Source organism: Tauraco erythrolophus, chromosome 12 (genome assembly GCF_009769465.1).
Source record: "Tauraco erythrolophus isolate bTauEry1 chromosome 12, bTauEry1.pri, whole genome shotgun sequence".
Taxonomy (NCBI): Eukaryota; Metazoa; Chordata; class Aves; order Musophagiformes; family Musophagidae; genus Tauraco; species Tauraco erythrolophus.
This window is the reverse complement of record NC_141476.1, coordinates 19546491-19571561: the sequence shown is the minus strand read 5'-3', so window position 1 is coordinate 19571561 and position 25071 is coordinate 19546491. Positions and strand designations below refer to the sequence as shown.

The window sequence follows — 25071 nt, the reverse complement described above, 5'->3', positions numbered from 1 at the left end:
GCTGAAAAAATTTCATGACCTCCTCAGGCCCAGCATCTCAAAAGTGAAGCTGAACACCTTGGTAGGGCTGCTGTGTTGGTGGAAGAGTTGGCTCTCATCCTGCTGGTTGGCTATGAGCTGGATTCAAAAAGACAGCTCTTCCGTCGTCACATTTACACAAGAGTAACTTCTTTCCTTTCTGGGTTGGTTCTGCCAACACTGTGTGTTGGGTAGATTCAGGGGATATGAGGATGGGTGGCTTAGCCCAATGTAGTAGGATCTGAGACTTTGGCTTTTTGTAGATGACTTTTGGGTTGGTTTCATTAGTGCAGAAACTTCTTTCTCTGTAGTAAAGTGATGGTACCAACTTCTGCTTGGACTCTGTCCTGTGGAGTCAGATGGATGAACACCATGCGTTCAGAGCACCTGCTTTTTCAGTTCAGAAGCGAATGCTTCTTCCAAGGTCACGCTCCAGAAGGTATAGCTGCTCCTGACTCCATGCTGTTTCTGATTTTCTCAGGAGTATGAAGTGCACGAGTGCCTCAAGCAGCTACTGATGTCCCTGCTGCGGGCCTACAGGTTCTCCCCCATCATCCCAGACCTGGGATTACAAGTGAGTTGCACTTCTGAATCCACAGGAATCTGTGATTAGCCAGCCTCCGTTATGTCCCCTTGTCCAAAGGTACACGATGTTTTGGATTTTGCAGCTGTTTGATCCAGAGATGGCAGTTCTGTCACGTTGTACCTACTAGAGGGTTGTATCCTCTTCTGTAGATGGAGTCACTTGTGCTTCTCCTGTTTCTGTAGATTCACTACCTCCGGCTCACCATTGCAGTCTTGAAGCATGAGAAATCCAGAAAATACCTACTCAGCAATGTCCTGTATCCTTTGTGCCTCCTCTAGTCTTGGTTCTCCCTGCCCTCAATAATGCAGCCAAGGAGACTGCAAGAATCTGCAGGTCCTGGGAGGCAGAAGCCACCCTGTCTTTGAAAGGATATTTCTAATTTCTCGGGTCTCCTTTATCTGCCTGAAACCATTCTCTACAAAGTCCTGCTTTGAGGAGGGGGAGCAGTGCTGTATAGTTCACATCCTCCTAGCACAGAGGACTTCATTTCTACCTAACTGACCTCTCTAGTGTCCCTAGAGCAAAATCACTTTCGGAGCAGCCTAGCAGCCATGCCAGCGTTTGGGCAGCTGCTGTGATAACTGTGTGGGCTCCTTGGAGAAGGGGGCTCTGGATCTTGCAGAGCTTTGAGTGGTTGTTTGGAAAGGGGTCTTTCACTACAGGTCTGGAAACATGCCCTGTACCTTCTCCCCCCATAGCTTCTGTGCTTGCCTTAACTTGGCCCCAGCTTTGACGTGCTCCGTTCCGTTGTATTCTTCTACATCAAGAGCCCGCTGCGTGTGGAAGAGGCTGGTTTGCAGGAGCTCATTCCCACCACGTGGTGGCCAAACCGCTTCACCAAGGAGGTGAGTAAGGACACATCCGCTAAGGAGGTCGAAGAAATTTTGTGGCCTGCTGTCCCCATCATTTTCTGGCTGAGGAAATCGGGTGGCCCCTGTTCCAACGGCGTTGGCACTGATGGACCCTGCAGAGCTGTGTGAGAGCTGTAGCCTCTCCAGTGCCCTGTCATCTTTAATGTCCTCTTAGAGGGGATGTTTTGGGTGTGTTGCTCAGGACAGGGGAAGGGGACAGTTTTCTATGACAACTGATTTCAAAGGGAACTTCACAGCATCTAAGGAATTACAGGTTGACTTGTGTGTCCTCAAGAGGTCTCCTGCCCTTATTCTTGACAAAGCCAAGGAAGGCATGTTGAGATGCGCTGCCAGCTGCAGTCACATGCTTGCCTGGTGTTTCAGTGGGTTCCTGCTCTCCCTTTGGCAAGATGTTTTCCCTATGCAGGGAACTCCCACTGACCAGTGTCTGTTCCCCAAACAGGGCAAGGAGAGTAAGGAGGTGAAGGAGGAGAGTGCTGAGGAGAGGCTGAGGCGGCGGGCGTATGAAAGGGGCTGCCAGCGGCTCAAGAAACGCATCGAAGGTCTGTGAGGAAGCAGAGAAGTTGCCAAAATCCTGTATTTTTTGTGCAGCCGGGGGGACCAACCCTTGAACTGTTTCCAAATCCACTTCTAGACCTGAAGTCTGGCTGCATTCCTGCCGGGACGGGTTGTGCTGCAGAGGTGGGGGCCAGCCATGCCATTAATTGGTGGAGGGGTATGAGTGCTGGGACCCCACTGCACGGACCTGCAGCATCCCACCAGGGGACACGAGCAAACTGAAATTCCCCTTTTGGGCCGTTGTTTATCAGCTGTGCGTAAATTCATGGCTAGGTGGCAGAGAAGAAAGTTCTCATGGTGGTGGGATTAGCATTCTGCTGGCCCTGGTTCTCCCTGAGCCCCCTCTGCCGTTTTCTGGGGACAGGGTACTGCAGATGGGGTTAATACAGGTAGTTGCTCTCCAGTGCTTGTTTTTTGATGGCAGACGTGTCCCCATTTTAGTGGTGGAAGGTCTCCAGGTCCAGATTCTGAAGCTGCTGCTGAACAACAAGGACAGAGGAGACGTAAGTGCTCTATGGATGTTTTGCTACGCTATCTCCACATCACAGGACTTGTAAGGCATAAGTTTACTACCCGCTTTTCCTCCTGCCAGGGGGAAGCTTCCAGATACATCTTCTTAAACAAATTCCGCAAGTTTCTTCAGGAGAATGCTAGCAACAGAGGGGTAAGTCAGAGGGCCAGCCTTCCCGCAAGCTGGGAGCTTCCTTCGGGCTGGGAGCTCTGCCCTTTCGACTGGGCTGCTTCCAGCAGTTGATCAACTGATGTCTAGATACAGCAGGGAGTGGGGAGGAAGGGAGAAGATCTGAGGCTAGAAACCAGGCAGCTTATCCAAGTCCTATGCAGTGATTTATGGGAAGATAGTCCTTGAGAACAGCCTTGGATAGGAGCTCAATGTCATGATTTGTGGGAAAGTAGTCCTTGAGAACAGCCTTGGGTAGGAGCTCAATGTCCCCTTAAAACCTCTGGAGGAGCTTGGCTGTGGAGTGCTCTGCCACAACTGGCCTGCTGGCTTTGGCATCCTCTTCACCGCTTGAGTGGGGACTGTTCTTCTAGCCCTGGATCATGCTGTTGGCCTGCAGCCTTGTGATGTAGGTGTCTGCTGTTGCAGGAAACCATTTCTTCACCTGAACCTCTGTGTATATGATCAGCCCCATCTTTTTGTGGTAGAGCACATGGTATCCATCCTCGTCTGTCAGTTGAGCTTGTTGTTTCAGTGCCTAGGACTTTCTAGAGGTGGAAACTGCTGCCTAGTATCAGGGATGAGCTCTCTCCCAGTGCTGAAAGCTAGAGATGGTAGCAAGGCTGAGTACAGAAAGTTTCTGCCTGCTCCATGTGGCCGCTGGGACTGAGATGCACTTTCACACCTGCCCTGATGGCTGAACTCTCGTTCTTGCCCTAGAACTTGACTGTGTTGTGCCCACCAGAGTACATGGTGTGCTTCTTGCACCGGCTTATCGCTGCCCTGCGTTTCTTCTGGGATGGCCACAAGGCGAAGACTGCGGCCGCGCTCAGCAGTGAAGGTAAGACCTGGAGGAGAAGCTTTGGGGACGTCTTGGTGGTTAGGACAGGGTTTGCCTCTTGGCAATGCTCTCCAGGATGCTGGAAGTTTTGCATTTCTGATGGCTGCTGGGGCCGTCTGTCACCCTGTGTCTCTAGTTCCCAGTCACCCTGGGAAGCTCCTGTGTGCAGATATATTCCAGTTAACATCCAGACCTATTCCACTTGACATTCAGACCTATTCCAGTTAAAGCCTTTGAGACTGGCAAAGAAGCACCTCTACTGCTTGCTAGTTCCCCTCTGTATGCTCTGGAGCAGAGTCAAATATCGGTTATGGGTCTGTAAGAGGACAGTCAAAGTTCAGGGGAAGATAGTTGTCTGTTTTCATGGTTCCCAGATGGTGGGATTAAGTGGAAACCAAGTCAGTGCCACTTGCTTTCCCACCCTCAAACTCCACCTTGCCTGTTCTGCCACGATCTGCTTGGTGCTCCCCTTTCTTATTTTAGGCTGACCCTTTCTCTAGACTCAGTACTTGCCTTATGATCCCTGTGGGACTAAGTGACAGAGCTGGAGTAGCCAGGTGGAGAGCTGCCGAGTCTTCTGATGACCCAGTTTTTCCCAGTGACTGTAGCTAGGAGGGAGAAAGTGCTGGAGGCTTGTCCTCAATGGCCATCGGTTGCTCCAGTTTCTGCATGGATCTAATGCTTACTTCGTTGTGGAAATCACCTCTGCCTTCATGGCTTGTGCTTTTGTGACAACAAAAATTGTCATTAAGTGTGGGTCCAGGCAGGGCCCTGGTGTCTGTCTTAGGAGGGCTTACATGTCTGTGTGGGTCCTGTGTGCAGAACTCGTGTTAAAAACAGATCTTCTCTGCTTTAGAGGCGTATGTCCCTCCTCAACTCTTCTATAATGGGAAGGTGGATTATTTTGACCTTCAGCGACTCGGAGGTCTCCTGTCTCATCTCAAGAAAACTCTGAAAGGTAAGTGCTCTCATTTCCAATACCTGCATCCAGGTTCTAGCAGGAGTTCACCCGGGAGACATCCCAGGGAGGGAGCCCTGGGTAATGAATCGTGATTAAATTTGAGGAGAGGAGACTTGAATTTTAATGAGGTGCAAGTTACCCTGAAGAAGACACCATCCCTCTTGGATGGAGTGTCCTTTAGGTTAACAGTTTACTGTCTTATATCCCTGAACGGGCCCTGTGGCTGGTGGAGGGAAGGAGATAGTCTGGGAATACCCTCTGATGTGGGAATACCCTCTTGCTGCACCACAGCTGAGGGCTGGGAACTGTCAAAGCGTGGACCATCAGCCTGGCTGAATGTGAAGGATGCCCAGGATTAACTCGCTGTACCACTCCGGGCACACAGCCCTGTGTATGTACGGCAGCTGTGTGTCTGTCTGCAGCACGCTACTCTGGCTACAGGCTTGCAAAGCCTCCCTTTTGGAAGGGTTAGAAACCTCTTGCCATTCCATCAGACTTGGTTTGTCTCTGGTTTCTGGCTAAGGTGGCACTTGCCTTTTGGCTCAGATCTCTCTTCTGCTTCCCCAGTGTCTTTGCAAGATTAGGACCATTTTCCCTGTCTCAACTTGATCCCTGGCTGTTCAAAATTCGATTACTTAACTTGAGAACCGTGTCATCTCTGGTCTCTTACAAAGGTCTTGGCCAGTTTTAAAGACAGGGCTATGGACTAGAAGACACGTTTTTCAGGCTTTGTACAGCATAGACATCAGTGCACCCTGCCTCTGGGCTGAGAATGGTTTCTGGTCTGAGTCTTGAAGGGAACCTGCAGTCCTAGTGACTTCAGGACATGTCATGGGACAGCATTGAAGAGCTGGGTGCTTAACAAATGGTCTCAGGCCCTGATTTTCCTTCCCTACACTAGTCCAGTTTGGCCCTGGCAGTTGTCTCCTGGTTTCTCAGTTGCTCTGTTTGTTGCTGGTAGGACCAGGAATGGAAATGGGTCCTGAGTGAGCAACACCCATCGCTGCCAGGTCTCTGCTGTCTTAGCAAGGATAGACCTAGTCCACATAAGGAAGTTGGGGGGAAGGTGAGCTTGTTCCAATGCAGCATCCAACTTCACTAGCTGCTTCTCTACTGCCGAGAAGCACGAAAGAGGATGACCCTAGGGCTGCCTCATGGGAAGCCAGGGGTAACTCCTGCATTCACAGCTGCTTTGGTGTGCTCTGTGCAGATGACCTGGCTGCAAAAGCCAATGTCCTGATTGACCCTGCGGAGCTGCAGGCAGTGACCATGGACGATCTCGATGAAGATGAGGAATCAGCAACATCGGTAGCCCAGGTGAGCCGTGTAGTGTTATTCATCTGCAGGGCCCTGGTGCTCGGGCAGCAAACTCAGCCTCTGGTTAGAAAAGCTTTGCTTTGGAGGAAGACAGTGTCTGGGCCAGGACTGTTAACAGCCCATGGGCAGTCAGATAAACAGCTGCACTTACATAAGGGTCACTGGAAATCAGCAAGGTCCTGGTTCGAGCAGCAAAATTTTCTGTGCTCTGCTCTCTTGGTACCCACTGATCTGAATATGTCCCCTCCCCTCCATGACAGCTCTCGGTGCTTGCGTTGGAAAGGGTGCAGACAGAGCAGCTTCCTGCTGTGCCCATCTGCTGCTTGTACCTGGCATGGGCCCGTAGAGGAAGGAATATCCACTTGCTAACCTGGCACTGCTGGCCCAGCCATGATAGGAAAGGTGTCTGCTCACCTTCTGGTGGTCACTGTGCATCTGTACCAACATCCTTGCAGGGACAAGGGAGGAACAGCGGGCAGCCAAACAGCTAGAACTGTTTCTTCCTTCATTTCTTTTCAGTCTCAGCGTCCCTCTGCTGCCCTGGCCATCGGTGGGGCTCTCGCTAGACCTGGCTGGCTCAGCTCCCCCACCCTGGGCCGTGCCAACCGCTTCCTCAGCACAGCGGCCGTCAGCCTGATGAACCCACGGCGGCCTCTTGGCACCCTGGAGAAGATCAAAGTGCGCACGCTAAGCGTGGAGCAGCGGACGGAGGAGGACAGTGAGTACTTCTGCTGCATGCTAGTGTGGCCCAGGTGGTCCCTGGGAGAACAGTGTCTTCCAGCTCCCAGTACTCCCAAGAGGAAAGCAATCCATTTGCTGCCAGCATTGCTCCTTCCCATTCTCAGGACATGCTGACACCCACAAGTCCATAGTTAACCATTTTGCCATCCTGAACATGACACTGGTGATGCTGTCACGCTCTGCTTGTAAGAAGGCGCTGCCTTGGTTCCTGCAAGTGCAGTGGGACTGTGCAGGGAGGTGGTTCAAAGGCAGCTGTAGCCATGCTTGCTGTGAACAGAGAGCAGCTAGAGGCTGACGTGTGCAGCAGCAGCACCGTAGCTGTTGGGGCATGTCAGGCAGGGCTCTGAAGAGCATGCAGGGCTCGAGGAAGTGGGACTTGCATACGGCCTGGGTCTGTTTGGACTGATCTGGCAGGTCAGCCCAGTGCAGGCAGTGAGATGGGAAATGGTGCGTTAGTGTGTCTAGTGAATCACACGGGCTGGGAAGGAGCACTGCAGTACAGAGGCACAGCAGGGCTTTGGCTTCAGAGAGGTGCAGGCAGAAGCTGAGGTGCCAAAATGCCTTGCTGAGAACTTCTCTCCTGTCTTGGGGATGCATTTGCAGTTGAAGGCAGCCATGGAAATGAGGGTCTCTTACTGGGCAGACCCCCAGAGGAGCCAGACCAGCCCATCACAGAGAACTCCCTCCTGGAAGTCCTGGATGGGATAGTGATGATGTACAACCTCAGCGTCCACCAGCAGCTTGGGAAGGTAAGCAGCACATGCTGTGCAGGAATCCATCTCCTCAACCTCCGTGCCTCTACGCTGACTCTGTTTTCTGCTTATTTAGTGACTGTGTACGCCTTTTCCTTCTCCTCCTAACTCCCATGGAGTATCTGGTTGCATGCTTATGTGTCTAGGGAAAAAAATACCCTCGTTTATTGTTGGAATCTGCTTGTTTTTCAGATGGTTGGTGTGTCAGATGATGTGAATGAATATGCCATGGCACTGAAAGACACAGAGGAAAAAATCAGCCGCTGCCCAAAGAGGGTAAGTGTCTCTGGAGTCCCAGTGTCCTTCTCTGGTAGAGCCTTGGTATCGGGCAAAAAAGGATGAAGTACAGTGGGTGATTTCCAGCCTTGGAGTGGCCAATGTCTAGGACAGGGATAGTAACCCATGCCTGGAACTGACAGTGGCATTTTGTGCTGCACCAACCCATTGTACCGCTGCCTTGAGGAACAGAGGGACTGAAGCAACTGCTTCAGTTTCTCCTGGACAAGCTGTGGGAGCTTGCAAAGCTCCATGTGCTGCAGGCACCTTGGAGCTGGTCTCCTGGGGTGGGGACCTTCCAGTGCTGGTCTTGAGACACATCTATCCTATTCCAGCTGCCTGGAGTGTATCTGATGATGCATTAACGTCCCTGACAGCAGCTGACCCTGAGCTGCTGCCCACACTGGGCCAGCGTCTGCATCAGGCTTTGTGGGCTGCAGCTGAGACTGATAAGTGCTCTTTATAGCACTGCTTCCCACTCCCTCCGCAGGAAGGCTGCTGACCTCTTTCCCTCCTGCCAGCACTCCCTAGCTAGCCCCAAGGTGGTATTTGCTTTTGCATTGTTTATCCCTCTCTGAAAAAGAGATATAGTGTAACGGAAATGACATCTGCCCTCACATCTCTGCACTCTTTTCAGAGGAGAGACATCCACGAGGAACTGCTGAAGAGCCAAAAGGTCTTCTCTGAGAAGCTCAACCACCTAAGCCGACGCCTCGCCTGGATAAACGTCACCATTTATTCAAAGGTGGGCAGGAGCAAAATGTGAGCAGCTCAAAGCAGAGCGAGCAAGCGAGCTGCTGTATCTCTGCTGCTTGGCTCACATGTCACAAGTGTCATTTTCCCTGGTGTTGGAGCAATGCCGATGATCTCCAGGGCTTGTCTTTCCCTTCTTGTGCATCAGAGACTCCTTCCTAGGCCTGGGCCCCATCCTGTCCCATGCTTGGTCCCGCAGTGTTTGTTCAGACATGGCCCAGTCTGTTCCGATCTGTGCGTGGTGCCGTAGGCTTTCCCTGTGGGTGTCAGGCCTGTGCACCACGGACAGAAGGGTGCAGGTCACAGGGAGATTCAGTTCTCAGGGCATGTCTAGAGGACAGAGGCTGCTGTGAACCATTTCCCTGAGCTGTGCTGTGCGTCACAGGGGGGTCTCACTAGTGCTGCTCTTCCTGAAATCTGCAGGATCCAAGCCTAGGGTTTGGTTCACGCGTAGAGAGAGTGCATTCTGCATTTAGTAACGCATCACCATTTGCACAGGTCGTCCCTTCTTCCCTGCGTTCACCATTTCCCAGGATAAAGTCTCTGGTCTGTTTTCTCATGAGCAGTTTGTGCTCCCACGCTCCTCAGATCTCTTCCCCTCGTCCCTTGCACATTGCTGTGTTTGTAGCTTTTTTGTGCTGGGGAAGAAGACGCGTTTCCCTGAACGTGCAGTGGCAGCAGGGTCTGTGCGTGTATCCCGGGATGTAAACAGGGAGGGGAAGAGCGACGGTTCCTAGGAACACGTCTGGCAGAGCTGCTGCTCCTGACTTGCACTCTTTGCTCGTCCTCTCCTTTGCTGGCAGAGCAGGGCTGCAAGGCACAGCGCTGTGCGGCAGAAGCTCTCCACCTGCATTGGCACAGCCCACGACGCTTGCCAGGAAATAAAACCTTTCTTCCCGGGCTGCTGTTGCAGGGCCGAGGGGCATTAGCCGTGTGCATTGCAGGCGTGGCTGCTCTGGCCCCTGCGGAAACGCCGTGCGTGCCGCTAGATGATCTGTCGTCATATTAAACGCAGGTACCCGCCTCCCGTCAGGAGTACAGTGTCACCTTTCTGGATGAATCAGCAGGATCTGGGAGTGAAGGTTACAGCCCTCCCCGCTTCTGCTCCTGCCTTGGTCTGCTTGGCCCGCAGCGAGAGCAGGTCACTGGCCCGCGCGGGCTGTGAAGTGTGCCTCAGGAGCTGAGCGAGCTTGCCCTGGCGAAGAATGTGGCTGCACGGAGGGGCTCATCCATGCTGCCTGTACCCTTAGGGCTCCGTGTCACAGGTGCTAGGAGTTTCCCAATGGAGACATCCATCCAGTGGGCTCCTGTGTCCCTGGCACTTGTGTGTTAGTGAGGGACACATCTGTGTGAGCATTGCAGGCGCTGCTGATGGACAGGAGGAGACTGGTTCTATCTAGAGGTGAAGCCCTGCTCTGTGCTGAGGTGTCGGAGCATGGGAGAGGCTGCTTCTTCCTCAGGGGAATTAGTCACTATTTTATTCTGAGCTGAGGGATTCAAGGTGAGACGAAAGGGAGTGCTGCAGCTTAAAACACTCCTAGTTTTAAGGTAGATAATGCTGTCTTCAGAACATCCTCGTGGCAAAACCATTTCAGCTTATTTTATTACAACACTGTATTTATCCCTCACATTGTGGATAATCACATCTGTCTTTGTATGCTCTTGGTGTAGGCTTTCTTCTAGCTTGGCAATACCTGAGCTGACTTTTTGAGGTTATCAAGTCCTAACGAAACCAAATGCTTCTTTCTTTGACTCAATGTTGTCTGCAGAATTACTTTTAATCCTCAAAGCAACAGTTGAGCTGAGATGTGTGTCGGTGTCAAGATAAAGATGTCTTTTGGTCAATTTAGTTGATTTACACTATTTCACTCTAGTTTACAGTACAAACCCATGTAAATCTCCCAAAGATGGTAGCAACATTTTTTAGAAAAGCCACTAAGCAAATTACATAACTTATCTCCACCTCTGATTTTAGTTTTTTTTAATTAGAAGTGTAATCCTCCTCCATCTATTTTTGTGCAAATTGCTATTGCTTATGATATTTCTTGGCATTGTAGGCTATGAAATAGTATTTCCTCTTTTTATGGCTTTGTTGGTGCTGATTTTTATAGCTTAAAGTTATGCGGATGGCCTTAAACTTCCTGTATTTAATTTAGGACCCCCTGAGTTTTACTTAGAGAAACAGGAGGCTGATCTTCCTCAGGACAGTAAATCTGGTTGAACGGCTGGCACAGAATCCGAAAGGCTGTGGCCACCCATTGCAAAGATGTGAGTTGATATGAGCTTTCAGTCTGCTCCCATTTGATTCCTACAAAGGACCAGCTTGCTTTCCAATGGATTTATGCTGGGTTTGCTAGTGCCTGCCTTCCTTCAGCCGGGGCACTTGGAATAAAAACCAGCACGACTTTTTTGGGATCAGGCCTCTGTGGTCAGATCAGCCCTAGCAAGGAGTGGTTCTTGGGGGGTTTCAGGGCTCAGTGAGATAAAGCCATATGATGTCATGCTGGTGATAGTTGTGCTCTGAGGTTGAGGTTGGTGTAGAGATCTGATTATTCCTTCCACCTGATGCTTCTGTGGCTTTGTGAAAAGACTGAATGGCACAGATCTGATTAATGAACTTAGATGTTCCTCGGGCCACTGCTCTTAGATGTGGAGATGTTTCTGAGGTCTAAGCATGGTACTGACTGTTGCATTTCTCCAAAGAGAAGCTGGATGAAACTGAATGGGGATTGTTGTGTTCTCTCTGGCCAGGAGAAGATGCAGGATGTATATTGGCTGCTGCGAGCGTGCATCCGCACCATCGAGCACGGTGACAGGACGGGCTCGCTTTTCGCTTTCATGCCGGAGTTCTACCTCAGCGTGGCTATGAACAGCTACAGTGCACTCAAGAACTACTTCAGCCCTGTAAACAGCATGGAGGAACTTCCAGGTAAGGGGATGGGGAGGCCTTGCTAATTCTGGCCTGATAAAGTCTAAAGCAAGCTACATCCTTATGGTGAAGCAGTGGCAGGTGGGCATCATCCCTTCTGCTTGTGATGTGCTGCACCAGTATATTGTCCGGGTGCTGCGGGGCTGGTGCTCTGTGCTGTTCCTCAAGTAGGTACCTGCTGGTGAGCCAGGACCGTTGCTGAGCTTAGGCAGGGAGCCCATGCCTTGACCAAAGCTGTTGCAGTGTTGACTGTAGTGATAATCACTGGCAGCTATGGATTTTGTTTCCAAGGAGGCACCAGGAATGGGCTGGGATGCTGGAAGATGTGATGGCCTCCAGAACGTGTGGCACTGCCTGCTGGTCTCTAGGGGGAAGGAAATGTGCCAAGCGTGCAGGAACTGGAACTGCTTTCGAATCCCCCTGGGATTTGGATACGGCCCTATGGAGATGATCACCCACTTGATGCCAAGAGTCTGTGTTTAGGTGGATTCTCTTTGTGCACGTTCTGTGCTTTTCATGGCTAAGTGATCCCAGTGAGGTCTTAGGCAATTGCTCTGTGCTTTCCAGAGTCCGCAAAGGTCAGAAGAGCTTCTGTTCCCACCAACAAGACATGGCTGAAGTGTTCACAGCCATTAGGTGGGGGCTGTGACCGCTGTTCAGGGAGCTGAGGTGGTTGCAGGTTTCTTCAGGGCCTGCAGGCTGGACATGGCTTTTCTGCGTAGATCTAGGGTGGTATTTGTGTTGCTCAGCCTCTTCTGCACCAGGCATCTCCCCCTTGCCTTCCGACTCAGTTGCGTGGTTTTGTCTTTTTCCAACTGTTTTAGACTCTGCAGGTTGAGGTGGGAGGCTCTGTTGGAGATGAACATGCTTTCCCAGCTGTCTGTTTGACTAGACAAAACTGCAAAGTTAACTGTAGCAGGAATGAATCCCATGACCTGTGCCATGTCCACAGGAATGCTGGGACCACAGGGCTGCCCATCGGGCCGTTGGCATGACCTTTGCTCCCTTCTTCTCTTTGCAGGCTACGAAGAAACCCTGATGCGCCTCGCTGCCATCCTGGCCAAGCATTTTGCTGACTCGAGGATTGTGGGCACGGGTAAAGCTGCTCTCCTCTGCTTTTGGGGTGATATGTTGTAGGTCTGACCGGTCTCACTGCCTATGGCTCACCAGACTTCTGTTGGGATCCATTTGCTGAATCCATTGAGTCCTTTATGTCTCCACGTACAAAGAGAGGCTGGGCACTGCCCTTGTCTGGTGTGCCCTGCTAATTCCAAGGTTAGATACATGACCTAGAGTACCCTTTTGAGAGCAGGACTCATGTTCCAGCTACTTGCATGTCAAATCTGGCGTTACTTTTTAGCTGTCTGAGCATAGCTCTCCGCATCAGCTGGGACAGCAAACCTTTCTTAGCAAGGGCCGATCTCTCCCAGGCTCCACTGTTCAGGTGCTCCCTGGCATGCTGTGTGTCCTTGGGTGCCTGGCCCAGCCCTTTCTCGTTCCTCCTCAGACATCCGGGACTCCCTGATGCAGGCGTTGGCCAGCTACGTCTGCTACCCGCACTCACTGCGTGCTGTAGAGAGGATCCCAGAAGAGCAGTAAGTGCTGTCCTGCCTGTTTCCGGGGAGCTGGGGCAGGGCTGGGGTGGTGGCACGGCTGGGTGGGGGAGCAGGCAGGCTGCCAAGCACCACCGAGGGTCTGGGAACTGCAGTAGGGTGCTGGAGTTGGTTTGGGAGCCTTCTGTCACCCTTACACCAGTGGCTTTGCTCTGTCCCAGCTCCGTGGGTCCTAACGTGTGTCCTGTTTAATCCCCTCTCCCCAAACCCTTTGGGCTGACCTATGTCCTTGTCTGGCAGACGGATCTCCATGATGAAGAACCTCCTGGCTCCCTATGAGCAGCGACCCTGGGCACAGACCAACTGGATCCTCGTCAGGCTGTGGCGGGTGAGCATCCTGTGTCCCTGCTCCTCACGACGTCAGGGGTTGGTCAGACACTGAGCGTTTCACTTTCCAGTAGCAGCAAAACCCAGCTGTTTTCCAGCCTCTAAGATCTTTCGTTATCTCTTTCACCAGGGCTGTGGCTTCGGGTACAGATACACACGGCTCCCGCACCTGCTGAAAACCAAGCCCGAGGATGCCAGCCTGCCCAGCCTGCAGAGTGAGTGAGGCAGGGACTGGCACTCAGGGTTATGGTGGGTGGTGAGGGAGGACCGGTCTCTTCACTAGTAGCCGTCTCTACTGGGGGCCAGGCCAGCTGGTGAGATGGCTGCTGAAGTAGAGGAGTCCTGGCCAAATAATCCAGGCCTGAGCTTTGCAGCCAGCGTTTCCTTTCCTGGACATCCGCAGTCTCTCTGCACTGGCTGGTGACTCTTTTGCCTGCGGAGTGGTGGGTTAGATCCATCACAAGGAGGGGTTCTGGCCTTCAAGGGAGAGGAGAGAGGCCCAAGGCTGCATCCTAACCAGAGCTTTACTCCAAAATATAAGCCCAGGAGAAGGCTCTCTGAAGTCCACAACGAGCAGCTGCCATGGGGAAGAGTTGGCGAGTATGCCAAGCAGAAGGTACCCTGAGAGAGGGAGCGGTTGCTCAAGGAGGCAGGGCACTGGAGACGTGTGCAAGCAGGGAGTGTTTTAACCAGGCATCTTGGAGCCTGGCAGAGCCTGTCCTGCCTTCGGCATGGCAATTTGCTTCTCAGCACTGTCACCAAAACAAGGAGTTTCTTGGCTCTGTTGTGGCTGAGAAAGATGTAGGGAGGAGAAGGTACCTTTCTTGAGCTGAAGAACACGTCCCCAGCTTCACCCTTGCAGGATCTAGGCCTGTCCAGATACGTTCCTGACCCCTCTCTGCTATGGAAAAGGCATTGTGCGAGACCTTGCTCCAGAGCTGCCTGGGGATGGGGGACAGAGACTGCCACAGCCTGGCATGGGTGGGCGGCGTGTGGAGGTGCACACAGAGGCTACCTGCCTCTGTTTTAACAGCACTCTTGTTCTCTTTCTCTCTCCTGCCCCTGGTGCCCAGGAGATCTCTCTGTTGCTAGTTTCCAGAGTAAGTTTGTTGTATGACCCTCTCTCTTGTCTGGTGAAGTAGCTTTAGCGAGCTCCCTGCTTCCCCTCTTCTGTCTAGAGAGACCCCTCTTTGTGGAGCAGAAGCCTTCTCACAATGATCACTTTCTCAGTGACATCCTTGGGAGATGCAGGGCAGGCTGGTGCCCTCGTAGCAGTGTCTAAGGCTGCATCATGGACTGCTCTTGCACCTCTTTTACCGGGGTCACTGCTGGGGTCAGCGCCCTGCCGCAGGCTCTGCCAGCTTACACATGCAGGAGGGACCTCGTGACTGTCTCCTCACCCTCCTGCCATACAAGCAAGCCCCTGTGTGGCTGCTACCAGTCCCATGGGGTGGTGACCGAGTTCCCCCATCCCAGGGAGCTCTGGGGCAGCAGCAGAGCTCCTCAGCTTTCCAGGCCTCTCTCCATCCATTTTGGGATGGCTCCGCACAGTCTGAGCCCGGAGTAGGCTGGGCTGGCTACTGGGAACTTGCTCCTGGGATTGCTATTTTAAGGCGCAACCAAATCGATAATGAATGCTGATTTAATTGAAGAGGGATACGGGACTCAGAGGTGTCCTTGAGACGCTGCCTGAGGAAGGAGGAGGAGATGACCCCCCTGCCAATGCCACCCATCAGTCTTCACCTTTGAGCGGTGGCAGTGACAACGGGACAAACTGCTGAGCTGAAAGAAATCCCTGTTTGTCTGGGTCTGCTTCCGCAGGCCGGTCTGACGGGACCTTGGGCAAACGCCTCTTCTCTGGTGCTCCAGCCTCCTACTGTTTCGGAGCTGCTTCCTCGGAGAACTCTGCACGGCCTGGCAAAGGTGTGCTGGCGGTGCCTGCCGATACCCACGACACACGCAGGCACCTGGCCTCCTGCGCTGCCTTCTGCCCATGCTTGCCCATGGCGAGCGACGAGACGGCCACCTGGGTGAGCCCAGGGCAGGGAGAGGCTCAGAGGGGCCATGCGTGCTCCTGCCTGCTCCCGGAGCAGTTCCTGAGCCCCACTGGCACCAAACAGCTCTTGTGCAGACGGGGCTCTGCCCCCGATTTGGCTCCTGAGAGCAGATGGGGCTTCTGCGTGGAGGTGGGAGCAGTTCTGGTCAGCAGCTGCCGTAGGAGCTTGTTTGTCTTTCACCGTGGCTCATGGGCAGGGCCGGGCGCTGTTACGGCACACACGCAGTGAGCGGCAGCGGTGGCCCGGTGCCAGGCCCAGCCCTTCTTTGCTTTTACCGAGCTGCAGGGTGGCTTTGGGTTGCAGCTTCTCTGCCCCCGGCCTCCTGCCCACGCAACCGCCAGGGGCGGAGGGCAGGTGGGTGGCACCGTGGGATCATCCAGCTGCACTGTTGTGCAACACAGGACGGAGGAGTCACACACATCCCCTTCCCGAGCCCAGCAAGTCGCCTAAGCTAAAGGGTCTCTCAGGGAGAAACCCTGTCTTGATCTGACCACAGCAAAAGCATCAGCTGGTGGCAGTTGAACTGTCCAAGCCCTTCTGATGGTGGTTGGTCACCCTCAGGAATAAATCCATCATTTTTTTCCTGATGGGAGTGTACCTAACCTCATCTTGTGTCTTCCACTGCTGCTGCTCTGCCTTTCTCTGCTGGGTTAAACTCTGTGTGTTACAACATTTTATTCTTCCAATGTTCTTGCGTACCAGCGTAAACTCACTTCTTTTGGTCTTTTTTAATGGTGAAAAGAAAGTGCAGCCTCTCTGTCCTGTTCAGGAAAGGGTTTGGGTTTTTTTTGCAAGCCCCTGTGTTCATTCTTCTCGTGTTTTTAGCAGCCCTAGAGATGCCAGTGGCATGCTGGCTAGAACACCTCCCTGATCTGCCCGTCACAGAGCCAAAACTCGCATTAGCCTGTTTGCCAGTGCTTTGCTTCGGAGGCACGCGTGAGTCCCAGGCGCGCACCGAGGCGTCCTGGTGCCTTGTGCTCCGCTTTATTGATATCTCATCCCCTGAATGCAACTTGCTTTCCTTCTGCACCGCCCTGTGACATTCCCTTCGGTCCTCTCTAAATACATCCGTGAACGGGCGCAGTTTGCTGGTGACGTGGATCACCCCATCCCCAGCTTACCTTTTCCACTGCTGCTCCCTTGGTCTGACAGCCACAGTCACTGAGCAGCAGCTGTTTCACATCTGCATCTGGATCCTTTTGAAAACTCAGTTGAGCGTTGGGTGGAAATACTTTGGTTTTGTATCTGATCCATTCGGGGCTCTCCTGCCCTGTGCTCCCAGCTCTGCTGTAAGTGCTGCAGCATCCGGAGCCCCCCTTGGGCTGCTGGCCAAGAAGTCTCACAAATAGCCCCGTTATAAATCTTCCTGGGTCATTAGCAAACTATAAAGTACATAATTATCTTCCTGCGATGAAAGTACACGACCCTGCTTCTTTACAATTATCTAGTAGGAGCACTTATTGAAGGCTTCCACTTTGTCTGCTTTATTAATTTTTAACTCCATCTATTAGTGGGCCTCTGCTACTGTGAGACTCTCCCATTGCTACTTTTTCTAATAGTTGTGCTAGGATTTTTTCCTATAGTTGAAACTTTCCATGTAGCGTGGTTAGTCGTGGATGTTTCTTTTATGTCTTCTCCTTCTGTTACCCCTTTACTCCTTATTTTCGTCAACCACTGGCTGTGTTTGATTATGTTCACTTTGCTGTTTGCATTTTAACTTACGTCTTTGCTTCATCCTGGTCTCAGTGAACCTTTTAACCCAAGTGTTTGCTGTGACACTGGGGCTATCTGACTGCCTAGCAGCCCTAAAGAACTCTGCTTTTATTCACTGTTTCTTCCCACTCCCCAACTAGCTTTTGTTTTTTCCTTCTGACAATCTTGCTTATATTTTTGCAAGGAAGTTTCTGTTGTGGAAACATCAGAGGTATCTATAACCTCTTGGGGCCACACTCTGTTGCCCACATTAAGTGTGTTAAGGTCATAATTTCTGGCCTTGGAAAACCACCGATTTCTGTTCCAGTGACTGATCTTTATCTGTCATAATGAAGACTAAGCCAAGATCGAGTGGCTTTTGTATTAGGGAGTTGCAAGTTTTAGCAGCACTGATGACATACTATTGCCAGGATCAAGAAAGTAACCACATCAGTGAGTATCCGCAGACGCCCTGTGAAATGACATCACTGTCTGAACCAGCACATGTAAGGGCTGTGTCATTACCCAGGAGGGTAGTGGTAACCGAGATGTGAGGGAGGTGGGTGGAAAGACCTCAGCAAAGGTGAACATCTTGCAAACAAAGATGAACACAGCACCAGAGCTAGGTTTCTAGCTACCACTCATGACTCCCCCATGGAGGACCTCATTTGGGAACTCATACAAGGGATGAAGCTGCTCTTGCTGTAGCCCAGGGATGGTTCCTTATGTTACTTTCAAAGAGTAGCAGCCATCACAGCATCTTTAGATTCAGAATCCTCCTGGGAGCAACAAAAGCCAGGGAAGCCCACTGTTTGCTGGTGTTGGCTTGAAACCTTTAAAAAAAATCTACATAACTGTGGAGAAGTTTGACAAGAGGCAGCACTTTTTAATGCTTTTATAGACTGGCCCAGTCTTTGCCAGCAGCAGGGAAAGCATTTAAGAACCTAGAATTGGAGGTTTGGAGCAAATTCACACCACTTATTGGAAAAAGACCATGAGGAAGTAGTCATTGGCTAAAAATCAGGATAAAGCGAGTTATTACAAGCATAAGAGCATCTTTCAAAAAGCCAAAGCTGCCTTCAGATGAGGTAGACTTTGGCTGGGCGATTCATGTTGAGATCCGTTCAGACGTGAAACGTTGGTAAAAGAGGCTTTGGCTACAGACCAGCAGGACAACCCACAGAGCTCATCCCTAGGGAGCGGTGATCCTTGCTGAGCACTGCTTCGGTACTTGAAGGCTGGAAGGGGGCTAGTATGTCATCAGTTTTAATAAAAAGTACTTTTGCACATTGAGGGGAGGCTAGGGAAAAGAAGACACAAAAAACTTAACCCTACAAAAGGACCTTCCAATTCGGAATGACTGGGAGAGAAAATGTAGATGGAATTGAGCATCAGCAGATGGAGAGTGGTGAATGTGAATGGAAAATGTGATTAAAAATCAGTGGACTGTGAGCTGAGCCTAACCCTTAGAAACAAGATTGCAGGGTGGGCTCCCTGGGACCTGTCTGCACTCTTCTGAGGGCCAAGCAGAGGGGTGGCACCTTCCCTTGATCTGCTGAGCACATCTTCCTACCATCACCCACCTCTTAGTCATAGTGAAAGCCTTCACTTGTCTCCTGTTCAAGCTGGTATCCTACAAAACCCCTTTATGGGATGGTGCCCAGCCAGGACTGATATTTGGGGTCATTCTTCCCCAGATGCAGAATTTTCTCCTCCTTGTTATGTTCAGAGGGTTTTTTTTGTCCCAATCCTCAAGTTTCTCAGGGTACCTCTAGCACATTGGAAAAAGCCCTTTGTTTAGTGTCATCTGCAAGTTTGGTAAGGGTGTGCTGCACCCCGTCACCCATCACTGGCAGAGAAGACAACAAGGTGGGCGCCATAGTTGACTCCTGGGCTTCTCCACTTGCACCTTTTGACCAGCCGGTTCCTGAGGATCTTGAACTGTAATTCTTACAAAAGGATTATCCTTGAACTGTCATCCTGTTGTAATCTTTTGGAAAATACCAGCTTGATGCTCAGTCAAAGGAACAAATTACACAACAGCAATTACGAGGAAAGGGAAACAGAATGAAAAAACAAAACCACATTACGCCTTTGTGCAAATCTGCCACGTGCTTGTGGTTTGGATGCTGTGGGCACTTCCCTTTCCACCTCTCCAAAGAAAATCTGGGAGAAGCAGCAAGGCTTAGGGGTAGAAGATGATGGGGACAAAGACGTGACAGTTTCTGTATGGGAAACTGCACAGGCTGGAGCTGTTCCCCTTGGAAAGACTATTGTAAAGGTCTGCCATCCTGGCTAGCTGGAGGAAGTGGCTGGAGAGCAGCATCTCTGTCCCACCAGAAGGAGAGGGCTACAAAGAATAAACATCAAATAAAGCGAGTAGGAGCCAAGCACGAATCCAGATTCTTTCCGCTGCGCACAACTGAGCTGTGAAATGTTGCTCCAGGACACGTTCAGTGCTAAAGGCTTACACGGCTTCAGGGAGACACTGAGTGAGAAATCCACTGAGGATCGCTGAATACATAAAAAGGACGTCTGGCTTGGGCAGTCCCCGAGCACGTGTAGCCAAGGGCTGGGAAGGTGCTTGCGGGTAGGAGTAAGACATCAAAGACATTTTTTGTGATGAAATCCCTCCCAAAGATGTGCTTTTAGCCAGGATCAAAGCCAGGGTGCTGGCCTGCCCAGGAGTGATTATGCACTGTGAGACATCAGCGCGTGTCCTCCCTGGCAACAGAAGCTCATTGCACTTGCTAGAGGATATTTATGAAATAATTTGTCCCGTTCCCATTGGAGCCGATGGTCTCCTGCCATCCTGCTAATCCCAGCTAGCAATCTGCCTGTAGTTCCGCCTCGCTTCTCCATCCCTAGGGATGTGATGGAGGTCACCTCGTGTTTCCTTGGCCCGTGCTGGCCTTTCGAGCAGGCTGCCACCCCGAAGGCCTTCTGCAGTCCCAGCACGGCTTGTTCCTCTGGGCACCGCAGTGCTGGTGCTGCCAGAGTTTCCACCTGCCCTTCCTAAGAGCTTCTAGTAGAGTGAAAAGCAGTTGGATTCTTTTTTTCATATACTTGGTAAATCTGTTCAAGTTTCTTTCTCCATGCCTTGAATTTTAGTCTGTGATTTGAACTCAGGTACCCTTCCCGGGGAGAAGCATCCATCCCGCTTGTGCCTCCCTCCTTTCCCTGCCCCTCCGTGGGGACTGGTACCCTGTGCAGCCCTGCCTCTGTGTTTCCCTGCTGCTGTCTCTGACCTCATCTATGTTCTTGACAGTGAAAAAGCCCAGAGGTGAGATACCAAGTACCACAGGGATGTGTCTGTGCTGGGGCTCAGTCTGGCTGGGGAACGTGGGCAGCCCTGCCTGCGCCTGCCGAGGGCAGAGCCAGTCCCAGCTCCATGCTGCAGGATTTTCTAGGTGCCTTCCTCCCTGGACATAGGCAAGTGGGCACGGCCACGTGAGGCCAGGGGTGGCCGTGCTGGCTCCGGGCAGCTGCCACTCTGCTATCGGGAGCAATTAGTGCTGAGCTGACCATGGGCCTCTGCAGAGCCGAGGAGGAGAGATGCTAAGCTGCAGGGCAGCGCTTCTGTGCACGTGGGCAGCAGTGAGCACACGGGGCTCTTCCCTGGTTAATTCAGGCTGGCATTGCAAAAAAAGTGCTTGGAGACCCAACAGGCGAGATCTCTGCTCATAATAGTCCTTGCTGCCCACCCATGGCTGCCCTGGCACCAGGCCACTGAAGCTGTCCCTGTCTGGTTTCAGAGCCGTGTCCCTCCACCTTGCTGCAGCGGCACATGGCAGACCTGCTCCGCAGCGACCGTGACCTGGCCCCCAGCTTCCTCAACAGCGTCCTCAACCAGCTGAACTGGGCTTTCTCCGAGTTCATCGGAATGATTCAAGAGGTGAGTGTGCTGCCTGGGGCTGCGGGATCCAGCGCTCAATGGGTGCCCGTGTCCTGCACACAGCGAGGTTCAAGACATGACATTTGGGGTTGGGAGCAACCTGGCATGCATGGGAGCTGGGCTGGGGGGGTCACGGCCCTCTTTTTGTGAGGGGTCCCCTGGTTAAGCTGTCTCCATGGCTTGGCAGATCCAGCAGGCAGCAGAACGTTTGGAGAGGAACTTTGTGGACAGCCGCCAGCTGAAGGTGTGTGCCACCTGCTTTGACCTGTCGGTGAGCTTGCTCAGGGTGCTGGAAATGACCGTCACGCTGGCGCCGGAGATCTTTCTCGACTGGAATCGCCCATCGTCAGAGCTGCTGCTTCGGAGGCTTGCCCAGGTATCGTCCTTCAGCGGGGCGTGAAGGAGCATCCTCTGAAGGGCCGTGGCAGTCCCTCTGCCCTCTCTCCAGATGTGCTGTGACGTGGGAGCTCCTGCTGCAGATGTTGTAGTACTCAAAGCTGCTACAGCAAACCCAGCTGCTGCGGAACAAGTGGTGCTCCCTGAAATCGCCATATGTCACCTACTCCCCTCCTTTGCAACTAGTCTGGCCGCAGCTGATTTCTTAAATCTACCTTCAGAGTGGCCATGGCCCGTTTCTTCTACCCAGTAAACGCTGAATGCTCCTGTGACAAGCAATGCCATGAAATCTGAGAGGAGGTGCAGTACATCTGTGCAAAGAGCTGTGGAGAGTGTAGCTGGCATCACAGGGAACATGCCCCAGTTTGGGCAGGAGTCCTTGTCCTTCATCCCTCACTCCTAGACTATGATACCAAATGCCCCGTTCCAACCCACGACCCCCCTTAGGCTCCAGTAAATTAGTTTCTATTCTAAAGAATGCGCGACTCTGGAAAGCCCTGAGGAACAGGCTGCTCTGGTACCAGCCAGCCTGGTGATATGTTTTACCTATAGCTCAAGGGTTGCTCTGAGCAGATGAGGCAAAGCAAGACGCAACAGGGTCTGGTCTTCTGTCTTGAGGAAAGTGCTCAGCCTGGGATTGTGAGATTTTTCTTGTGTGAGGAGGAAAGCAGAGGGCCCTTTGCAGGTGGTTTGGGCAAGCTGGGGAATAGGCAGCAGACAGCAGGGTGCTGCAGCATCCCCCTGGCATCCTGGTGCTGCTCCAAAGCTGTGCCCCACCACTGAACGTGCCTGCAGAGGGTGCAGAGTTTGTGAATGACGGCGACAGGGAGAGGGACGCTGTGTCTGAGAGCTGGTGCTCACCTTGCAGTGATTGTGTCAAGCCTGGGGCGGTCCCTGCTCATCCCACTGGGAGTCTGGATGAGAGCTAATGGTGGCTAATTAAGTGTCTTTACAGCTGATTTCTTCTGTGCCGGTCACAGGCAGAAATCTCTGCCTGTGGTGTTGTTCTGTCAAGCAGAGAAGCAGATTGCTCTCTGCGCTCATCCCAAGCTTCAGGGCTGGTAGGTCCATCCTGCTGCCAGCTCCAGGCAGAGCAGGACCTGGATTGTACTTCACCCCACTGACACTGCTTTTGCCCAGCAGCAGCTGCCAGCTCGCTCTTCATGGGCTGTGGCTGTCCCAGGGACCGCAGCTTCTGCTGTCCCTTCTGTGGACAAAAGCCAAGAGCTTTTATCCACAGAAGTAGTTTGGCATCTGTAGGTGGGATTCAGATTTAGGTGGAAGATGCTGAGATTCGAGTGTCTTGACCTCAGACTGACTCTTCCCTGGGAGGTTTGGGTCTGGTACAACCACTGTGGTGTGGTGCCACCTCCCTCTGTGCCAGGGCCAAGCTAGGACTGTGCTGCCAGCCTCCCTCTGTGTGTCTACCAGCTCCCACGAGCTCAAGCTGTAAGGATATGCTGCTCACAGAAAGACCCATCCAGAAAATCCAAACCCTCTCTGCTTTTCCCTACGCAGCTCTTGAACCAAGTGCTGAACCGCGTGACAGCTGAAAGGAACTTGTTTGACAGAGTGGTCAACCTCCGTCTGCCAGGTGAGTCCATTCCATGTCCCTCTCCATTGAAAACATGCTGGAGACATGCCCTTGGGAAGGTGGGGAGGGCTCGTACCGAGGGTCAGTGCAGAGGTGTATGGGATCAGACCTTGGGCCTGCCACATCACTGGCTGGGAAGCCAGTCTGCTGCCACGAACTGCCACAGAAGTGCTGTCTTCAGAGGACATGTAAGTCCTTCAGGCACATCTGAGCTTTGATGCTCTTCCTAAGCCCTTAGCCTCTATCTGCCCAGCAGCTCCGGTTCCCTCCAGGATCTCTGTCCTCACGAGGCAGCTGATGCATGGGTCTGGCTGTCCGTGCTGTGCTTGGGTGGGAAGGTGCCTTGCTCGTTATTGATATGACCCAGGTTACGTGGGAGCTGTTTGAAAGGCTCAAAGCCCTGGCCAGATTGCAGTTTAGGTAGCCAGCTTGGTTGCTGTGGTCTGCGTCGAGTGAAGGATGCACGGAACGGCTGAGGGAAGCTGTTCTCACCAACGTCAAACCTCTTCCTCATGGAGGTGACCGTGGGCAGCTGAGTTGTGCCTGTTAGCAGAGACTGGCTCCAGGTGCTGTGGTGTGGGCATCCTGTATTTCCTGTACAGCAGCTGGGTTTTCCTGGCTGCTTAGGAGGGGATGAACCACCACCACTACTCTTGAGGCTTGGAAGAGGCAGGGGTGCTCCATCATGAGGGCAGTGCCTGGGTCTGGGGCTTGCAGTAGTGGGGAAGACTCCTCTGTCCTCAACGAAACCCATGGCCCCACTGGAGAGCCCAAGTCACAGTCCCTACCTTCTGGACTGCTCTGCCACCCAGTCTGGAAGCAGCGGTGCAGCCCTGCTCTGCCTGTGGTGTGGTGGCAGCGGCTCTATCTTTCTCTTTTGCTTCCATAGGGCTGGAGAGCGTGGACCATTACCCGATCCTTGTGGCTGTGACGGGGATACTGGTCCGGCTGCTTGTGGACACTGATGTTCAGGGGTGAGTGGCTTTTGACTTCTGAAGCACAGAGTCGCTGCGTGTGGCGTCGCTCTGGGCGTGCGGTGGTCAGTGCTACGGGAGGTGTTGCAGGAGCGATGCGGGTGCGCGGGGACCGAGGCGAGGCAGATGTGCACAGAGCAGGCAGAAGCTGAGGAGCCGTATGCCCCTGCAGCAGCTGCATCCCCATGCTACTGCTGGCTGCAAAATTCCTTTCTGTGGTGCAGGAAAGCCCTTGTGAGAGGTACCTATGAGGTGCTGTGCTGACAGCACGTGTGCACCTTCCTCCCCAGGATGGGGACTGGCGCTTCGTGCAACGGGACAGCTGCTGTCAGAGGTTGTGAGCACCACGTGTAAAAGAGCTGTGCAGATGCGGTGATGCCGACGAAGTGCTGTGACACATCGCGACGGGTGGAAGGGAGTTCATTAAAGCTCCTTCGCTCTGGACACATCTTGGGGAGGGACCAAAATGCGTGCAGAGCTCTCTGGCTGCCCAGACCCTTGGCAAAAGGGTGGGAAGAATTCTGTCCGGGCACTTATATGGTGCTGATTTTCAGATGAGGCAAATCTTGCCTTTATGGTAACCAGCTATTCAGAGAGCACTGGGGGAATGATGTGGCTGGACAAAGCCACAGCTGCCCTGTGGTTTATGTGTGTCTGTGCCTGCTCATACCAAGTCCTGAAAACAGGCTCATGCTGATATCCTCTGCAGCTTTGTCTTTGCTCCCTCCCAGTGTCATTCGTAGGTGTCTTGCCCAGCCACCGTGTCCTGTAGGATGCTGTAGGAGATGCTCTTCTGTCTGCGCTGCAAGTCCTGCTTGTTTTTGCATTTGGAGAACATGATAGTGTCTGGCTTTGCGGAGAGCGGAGCCCCATCTGGCCGAGCAGCTCAGCCCTGCAGCCAGTCTTTCAGCTTCTTGTCTCAAGGACTCAAAGATGTACACAAATATATCTAATTATATCCTGCCTCCCGTGGCCTCACAGCCCCGAGTGTGATGGTGCCAAGAGCTTAGCGCAAGGTCATTGATCAGTGGCCTTTCTGGACCGTGAACGGGGCTGATCTTGCTCGCCCCCAGAATCCTGCTCTGTGGAGAGGACCAATGTCGTGAGTTTAACGCCACAACTAGACACTTCTTCCTGGAGGGAAGAGGGGAGATGGTAAAGCAGTTCCCTGCATGCCAGGCAGGACAAGAAGTCCTTCCCTGGCTGCTTGTCCCTTGAACATCTGTCCCAGACCAAGTTG

The 25071-nt window shown here is 52.6% G+C and overlaps 1 protein-coding gene across 4 annotated transcripts in view; it reads left to right on the top strand.

Moving 5' to 3' along the window:
* Positions 1-25071, top strand: part of RNF123 (ring finger protein 123) — a 48073-nt gene that overhangs the window by 11617 nt on the left and 11385 nt on the right. For 3 of the 4 annotated variants that reach the window (XM_086618945.1, XM_086618944.1, XM_086618943.1), the window contains exons 13-34: positions 500-592; positions 787-860; positions 1332-1449; positions 1919-2018; positions 2476-2537; positions 2627-2698; positions 3434-3554; positions 4411-4512; positions 5726-5832; positions 6352-6550; positions 7177-7322; positions 7518-7601; positions 8239-8346; positions 11106-11283; positions 12305-12379; positions 12791-12878; positions 13137-13224; positions 13354-13438; positions 20728-20867; positions 21055-21243; positions 22782-22857; positions 23747-23831. In XM_086618945.1, coding sequence (XP_086475071.1) covers positions 500-592; positions 787-860; positions 1332-1449; positions 1919-2018; positions 2476-2537; positions 2627-2698; positions 3434-3554; positions 4411-4512; positions 5726-5832; positions 6352-6550; positions 7177-7322; positions 7518-7601; positions 8239-8346; positions 11106-11283; positions 12305-12379; positions 12791-12878; positions 13137-13224; positions 13354-13438; positions 20728-20867; positions 21055-21243; positions 22782-22857; positions 23747-23831 — 2390 coding nt within the window. Of the gene's footprint in view, positions 1-499; positions 593-786; positions 861-1331; positions 1450-1918; positions 2019-2475; positions 2538-2626; positions 2699-3433; positions 3555-4410; positions 4513-5725; positions 5833-6351; positions 6551-7176; positions 7323-7517; positions 7602-8238; positions 8347-11105; positions 11284-12304; positions 12380-12790; positions 12879-13136; positions 13225-13353; positions 13439-14296; positions 14324-20727; positions 20868-21054; positions 21244-22781; positions 22858-23746; positions 23832-25071 lie in introns of all 4 variants that reach the window. The other variant, XM_086618942.1, reaches the window with a different exon arrangement.